This window comes from Chaetodon trifascialis, chromosome 17 (assembly GCF_039877785.1).
Source record: "Chaetodon trifascialis isolate fChaTrf1 chromosome 17, fChaTrf1.hap1, whole genome shotgun sequence".
In the NCBI taxonomy this organism is placed as follows: Eukaryota; Metazoa; Chordata; class Actinopteri; order Chaetodontiformes; family Chaetodontidae; genus Chaetodon; species Chaetodon trifascialis.
In genome coordinates, this window is record NC_092072.1 from 13815517 (window position 1) to 13823123 (window position 7607).

The 7607-nt window shown below is 42.5% G+C and overlaps 1 protein-coding gene across 2 annotated transcripts in view; it reads right to left on the reverse strand.

Annotated features, from left to right (window-relative positions):
- cdk6 (cyclin dependent kinase 6) overlaps positions 1-5911 on the reverse strand; it is a 35976-nt gene extending 30065 nt beyond the window's left edge. The window contains exons 1-2 of one of the 2 annotated variants that reach the window (XM_070985243.1): positions 2735-2914; positions 1530-1885 (exon numbers count right to left, since the gene is read on the reverse strand). In XM_070985243.1, the coding sequence (XP_070841344.1) occupies positions 1530-1753 (224 nt within the window). In that variant the 5' untranslated portion in view covers positions 1754-1885; positions 2735-2914. Of the gene's footprint in view, positions 1-1529; positions 1886-2734; positions 2915-5873 lie in introns of those variants that run through there. The other variant, XM_070985244.1, reaches the window with a different exon arrangement.
- Between the last annotated feature and the right edge of the window lie 1696 nt (positions 5912-7607).

Below are 7607 nucleotides of genomic sequence, written 5' to 3' on the forward strand. Positions count from 1 at the left end.
ATCTTGAACCAATTTATTGCAACAAAATGCTACTGCATATCATCTAAACTTGTGCTTTCACAGTAGTGCGCAACATGTGTTCAACCAATAAATAAAACGAACCTAGGAGAACTTCCTGCTGACGTATTTGTCTTCAGTGAGAACAAACCCCATTGTGATCCCATTAAGACAAAACCATTATCCTCTATTATTCATTGATACGCTGGGGAATTATTGTTAGAGGCACAATAGCTCCAGTCGAGCTCCTGAAACGTTCATTTAGGACTTCCCCTTCAATCCCAAAGCACTCAATATTCCATGATAAAACAAGTACCAAGGTCAGTCCCCGGCTAGTGCCAACACATGATGCAGTATCTGACTATTGACCTCTGACCGAACAATTCAATACAAAACCGAAAGAAAACTTTCTGTGTGCAGAGCACAGAGGACAATTAAAAAAAAAGCTGTGCTATAGTTAACCTGTAACAATATATTCATTGTCAAGAATGTTATATTGATTCATTGCCATTTTTAAGCAAATAAAATGTGTAAATTCACTGGATTGAAGCTTTTCAAATGTGAATATTTGCTGTTTCATTCTTCTTTTCTGATACTAAACTGAACTTGACTGTATGTCATGCAAAACAATCCAAAGTACAATTACTTGAGATGTTAATCGGCACATTAATCAATTATGAAAATAACTGTTATTTGCAGCCTTATTTCACTCACTAGGTAGGAAGTCAGCCATGAGCTTCTCATATTTAATCACAGACTCTTTGAATATCTGATACATAATCTAATTAAAACTAATCTGAGCTACAAAGGTCGTCCGGAAAGGTGAAGGTTGACTCATTCATTATGCATTGATGCTCATCCTGAGCAGGACGCTCATTACCTGAAACAACATTCCACTTGATCAAATTTGGATTTTTCAACTTACTCCTGTATTTAAGCAGCTATTTTCACTTAGGTAACGCATGCATTACAAGTATGCATCTTAAAAAGGTGCACACACTGCTCCACTTTACTCTGTAAACCGGTGACCTTTCTTGGGGGCATGGGGTGGAAAGTTTGTAAGGTTGTTTTGCTTTGTGCCTTTTAGGCCGAGCCGACTGAGCGGAGTTACGCTTCTTAGAGCAACGCACATGAGGTGGATCAATATGACTGGAGCCCACCAATACTGATGAATAAGAGGCGGTGGCGGCGGAAAGAGTGGGTGGAAACTAACAATGCAGAGAACAATGAATATGGAGAAAGTTGTGATCTGACAGGTGTGCTCCTAAAGCCTGCTCACGGCGGCTGCAACCAGCTGCTGTGCAAGACACATTTTCATATTACCAGCAGAGTATATTTTAAGAAGAGGACGTCTGCTGAACAAACACTGGACAGCGAGGCCGTACGGTTACTGCCACCTCAGACCATCAAAGAGGAAGTCTCATACACGCATGTATCTCACTCCTTCTCTCAAACACACACACACACACACACACACACACACACACACACACACACACACACAGGGCTGCCCACCTCTCCCCCTCACTTACCTGACAACATTGGGGTGCTCAAAAGCTTCAAGCTGCCTCAGTACCGCCACCTCCCGGATGGTGGAGAGAGGCATCCCCTCTTCCTCCGTCTGGACTCGAACTCTTTTTAGGGCTACGAAGCGTCCCCCGTTCTTCAAATCTCTCGCCTTGTACACTTTCCCGTAAGCGCCTTCTCCAATCTCGGCCACGGGCTCATATTGAGTACCAGTACTTTCTTTGTCCATTTTTGCTGAATTTTTTTTTTGGTCCTCTCTCGTCTCTTGCTGAAAATATTGCGGGGAATCCCGGCGAGGGTGACGAGCCAGAGAGTTTCTCACAAAGCCATATTCACAGAAAAAAGTTGGCACGTGCAATGCCTAGATGACAGGGAGACACAGATGGAGGAAGACACCATCTTTGTCACATTTGGTCAAACTGTGCTCCAGGTAGGCAATAACAGGACTGTCATCATGTTTTATTCCGACTATCAACATAAGAGCCCCGCTGCGTCCCAACTTCCACTCCTCCTCCTATTACGCATAGCAACTCATGTCCTCCTACCACAAACACAGAGTAATGTCAAATCATTTTAAAATAACCACATTTAGCTTCGTTTCAAGCTAGGTTGGCGTTAAATAAACTGTCTCGTGCACTCAAAAAAGAAAAAAAGAAAAAGAAAAATCACTCCGCGTGCAGTGTTGTTGTGTTCCTGTGGGCTCTTACTCTGTTAAAGGAAATTAAAGAAGAAAAATTAAAGAGAAGACGCGAACAGGGAGCACAAACCTTGCACACCGAGCCCCTTTTTGCTCGCCAAATCGCCGGCTAACATCTTTCCGTGTCGTGTTTTATCAAAAGCGTCTGAGGCGACACAAACTTGGCGAGCACGTGGCTGTCTACTGATTGCATTGTCTGAACTTCCTACAGCAACAGTCCATTTAAAACAGTGGAAAAGTCAACTTTCGGACCCCAAATGGCTGTAAACGTGTGCAACAAAGAGCCGGCAGAGTTTTAAAGATGTTTTCATGAGCGCAGATAGCTTCCTCTAATTTTTTCTAATTTAATTGTGCATGGACCCACATGGGCTAATTATAATAAATCCTAGCAAGTCGGGGAATTGCACGTTTAAGTTCTTAAAATGTTATTAGATTGTAAAGCAACATTTGCAACCCCTTAAAGACATTCTTGGCATAAATGTGTGCATAAATATCCACTCTTTCGGTGTTTACCTTGGTTTGTGTTGTCAATAAAATGTCGTAACGTCGGCATGTCCGATAAAATGCTGAGGAGGCATTGGTGTGTCGGATAAAATGTCCTGCATCAAACGCATCCCTGTCCACTGTCCTCCATGCGGGGGCCACACAGGTAGTTGGACGGTGCAGGCTCTAACCCCCCATCCCTCAGACTGCACCAGCCCAGGCAGAGACACTCAAACAAGGGAGGAGGAGGTGGCGGAGGAGGTGGTGGTGGGGGGGGGGGGGGGGGGTTGTACGAAAACTCACTCACACACTCTCACTGCAACTTTGTGGGTCGGGGGTGTGGAGGGGTAGGGGGTGTGCGATGGGGGGGTCATAGGACAAAGGCAAACGCGTGATGCAGCCCTCCAAAACCACGCTCTTCTTTGGGGTTTCTCCTTTCTTTCTTCTTCTTTTTTTCTTCCATATATCCCCGGATAGGCCTATGCAACTGCAGCCCCGCTCGCCTGTGTGAGCTCCGTCTCTGCCTGGCTTTCCCACGCCGGCTGAATGTGGCCTGACCCCCTTCAGAGAGGTTTGACACGGAGCGGGGACATTTCCGCATTCCTCCCCGACTACAAAGGCTCACCGCCTCCTTTTTGCTCTCCCTCGGCCTCCTCGGTGCTTTACCATTCATAGTCCTCTCCGCGGGTTTTGTCTCCTGTGTCAAACCCGGGAGCACCGCAGGGATCGGAGAGGGGAGAGTGGAGGTTTATTGGATGGACGGCCACACTATCTATCTCCCTCAAACCATTGAGGAACTCCCGCGGCAACAATGCGCCAGCGGGGATGCAATGTGACAAGCTCGCCCGAGATGGTCCAGAGGGGTCAGGTTCAAGGCCCGGTGGCTTGATCTGTGGCAGGGGGCACTTCTCAGCTCGGGTGGTCCTTTGCGAGGCTCCATGCCCCAACAGCAGGCGTGGTGGCCATGTGGGCTACGAGATGGCAAACTTTTTTTTTTTTTTTTTTTTTAAATTATTATTATTATTATTTTGGAAATCTGGGAAATTCTGCAGAGTGTCATCATCATCATCATCGTCATCTCTGGGTATACCTTTTAATTAATTTCACAGCAAAAGATGGAAAATTCTGAAACTTAATTTACAGCGTACAACAACTATAATAACGACAATAAAGTTTTTATATTGGCACTTTTGCAAATTAAAACAAAATTAATGGAAATTCTTGCATTATAAATCATGTAAATGTGTTTTTATGTAAAGGAATTTATTATCAATGTTTGATGCTTGTCATTATCGCTTCCTAAAATTTATATTTTATTTCTGTGCCTTAAAAGATATTTAAATGCTAATATTTAATTTTAAAATTGAATGTATGTACTTTAAACATTAGTTTTTATCTATCTCTTTTTATTTATTCTTGCTATATTTAATTTAATTTTGTTCTATTTTCATACACCTCTTTATGCTTAAATTTCTAACTCTATTATTTATATCAGCTGTGGACATTAAACGCAATGTGTTCTGTCTGAAAAGTTCTTCAAACTCTCACATAAAGTTTGGATTTCACTTTTTTTCCCCCTCTCTCTCCCTCTCTCTTTCATGCTGGACACGGTTTAGACATGACAAGACTTGATGTCAGATTATTCCAATGAATAGCCAATTACAGGCGTGTAACCAAGCTCCATTATCATAACTTCATTTGAAGGCGTGTATTAGAGGCACACAGAAGATCAGAGGAAGGACATTCCTCCACTGCTATGATTTACATGCAAACTTGTCCTGCATGCTGCTTGTAGAATCCACTGATTTCCATTGAAAAGGTGAAGTTGGGGGGGATAATGACATGGAAGTATGTATGGCAATCTCCCCTGCCCAACTTTATTTTAGGCAACCCCAAATTTAAATCATTTGCATCACAAAACACACAATGCAGACAATGTGTCCCAGACCAATTACTGTAAACGTGAGCATTTACATTTTTTCATCATCATTGTTCATGTGAAATCAGCTCTGAGAGCCATCGCCCAGATTGAATACATTAGCATGCATACTTCTTATTTGGCTGGAGAACAAACCAATTAGATCCGTTGTGTGCGGGATAGAGATGAGACACACACACTCACACACATGCACACACGCACACACACACACACACACACGTATACACACACATTCTGCAACTGTGATTCGTGATTAGTCAATATTTGACGTGTAAACTTTCTTTTTCACGTTTCCTCAGTCTGTGTTTGTCATGTGTTTACCTTGATGGGGCTCATGCTGGGGAGTAATTTTTGACAAGATGCAGGAACAGGATGGTCCAATTAAGACATCCTGTTCTGGGAACAGCATGGTCAGAACATAATTTAATGTTAAATCTTGTGCTTTACTCAACCTCTTGTTGCAGTATGAACAGTAACTCTGATGACTAAACAATTCTGATGCACTTGTTTTAGCTGAATGAGCTACAAAATTAGCCTTTTCAACACTCACTGTCATCATTTCTAATTCTGATTATTATAATAATAATTATTATATGACTAATTTCATCAAAGTGACACCTTATTTTGGAGCTCTGACAAGAAGCGGCCACAGTAAACAGGACCAGAACAGCAACCTGTTCATCTTGATTTTCAGACATAAATAGATGCTTACGCTGTGCTTACGTGGATTTGGTGACTTGCTGTACATTTACCAGGATGTTATTCAGTCAGGGTGTGTCTAATTTTGCCGCTGAGATTTATTTCATGTTTTTCCTATTTATTTTGGGGGTTTGCTACAAGCATGTATGCTGTGTTGCTCACTGGTTGCAGACGTATTCTGATCCTTTACTTCAGTCAAAGCAGTGATACAAAAATGAAAAAAAATTCTCCATTACAAGTAAAAGTTCTGCATTCTTCATAAGTAGAAGTAAAGAAGTATGATCAGCAAAATGCACTTAAAGTTTATAAAATGCATGTGCGAATTTTGGAGAAAACATGTCCCTGTGAGAGATGCATGATGCAGAAATGTTTACGGAGCATTTTGCAGCTGTAGCTGGTCGAGATGGAATGAATGAAAGAAGAAGAAGAAACAAAATTATGCATTTTCTCTTTTAAGAGAATGTTTGCTATTTTGTGAAATATTGGATAATTTCATTTGAAAGTAGCTTATATGAAGCAAATTACACATACCGCAAGACTTAACACTGTTGGTGATTGCAGGTGCCTGATATCTCCCTGAATGAGAATGTTGTCACTCCTCCTTACCCCAACTGGCATTTCAGCTCAGTATTCCTGAGAAACAACAGTGCTTAACAGAGCCACTCCTCTACATTTCGCTATGAAATGACAGTAAAAAAGAAGTCTGGCTGTTCTCAGTCGCATGTTCACTTCATTGACACTGTGCTGAAATGTTTGTCAGACAGAGTGTAGAGACAGCTCCTCAGGTACGGACAGGTCAGGCAATAAAAGCTCTTTCTGCATACTTGAATGTTGCTGTGATAAGACAGCTCAACGTGTTTGGGAACTGCACATTCTTCAGGTTCAAGTAAAACCAGATCAGGAATCAAATGGCGGGGCCGAAACCAAACATTATAAATGTTCTGATTGTGAGAACAGAGCGTCTTGGGTTTCTTACTTGTCACTCCAAGTTTGTTTGGGGGTTAATGGTATTAAAGACTGGTAATTGAAGGCAAATCCCTTTCAATCTCTTATCAAATCTGGTAAAAGCACTAAAACTTAAAGCTGCATTAATTGATTTTTGAGCCGCTTGGGAGCAGCAGACGAAGCTGCGAACACAACACACACACACATTATACCAAATGAAGACACGATGACAAACAGTTGCCTGTTTAGACATCCAGCATAGACAGAACAATGTTAGATATGCTGTCATGGTTCCGTCTTTCCAACTGATGTAAATGGTAAATAAATGGTAAATGGACTGTATTTCTATACTGTTTGGAGACAGTTACCTGCTGGACACACGTTTGATAAGACCAGTGAGAGTGAACTAAAACTGTTAAGCTGAGAGCCAGAAAGCCAAAAGAAAAAGATACTAAAACGCTCCGCAGAGCTGAGACAAACTGCAGAGTCAGCTGATAAGTCGCTGTGGGTTCACCACCATGAGGAGCTCATTTGACACATACTTGATATAAATATACTGATGAGAGTGACTTTAATTTAATTTAGTGTTTCCATTTTTGCCACAATAAAACCAGCTCATGACAATTCTCATGAATCTGAGTTCAGCACAGTAATAACATGATATTCTGCTTTTACTAAGGCGCGACTCTTGAGTCACAACATGCTGCTGTTTTTGAGAACCCCGAAAAGACCCGGCCCGATCTTTCACTCTGACTCTGAGATGTGAAAGAAAATGCACTATGTTTGTGTGTCTGAATGTGTTTGCTTTTGTCCCTGTGAGTGTGCGTTTGTGTGTGTGTGGGTGCGCGTGGCAGCTGCTGATCAGCCCAGCCAAGAGAGAATTATGACCCTCCCGAGGGGGACGAGAGAGGCCAACAAGGGACAGGTGACTCCCAGTCTCTCCCAGATCTCCTTACACACCCACACACACACGTAGAGGATCTACACACACACATGCAGAGAGAGGGAGAGATTGATTGTGGGCCTGTCTACCACGTCCCACCTAAATAGAGGGGGATGTCCATGCCACAAGGCATAGGGTACAGTGAAAATAACCTGAAGTCTTTAGGTAGACAGCTGTCACACCTGGGGAGGAATCTGATAGGATGTGTGATATTGGATTCCTTTTTAAGTTCCCAATCCCATTGTCGGGATTTACTAGCATCACTTAGTCCACAGTGTTTCATGTGAGCTAGGTCTTATCCACCCATCAGCAGCTTAATATTTAAGGGACATTTTGAGTGTAAAGAGCGGGCCGGGCGTTGGGACAATCCGAGCCTG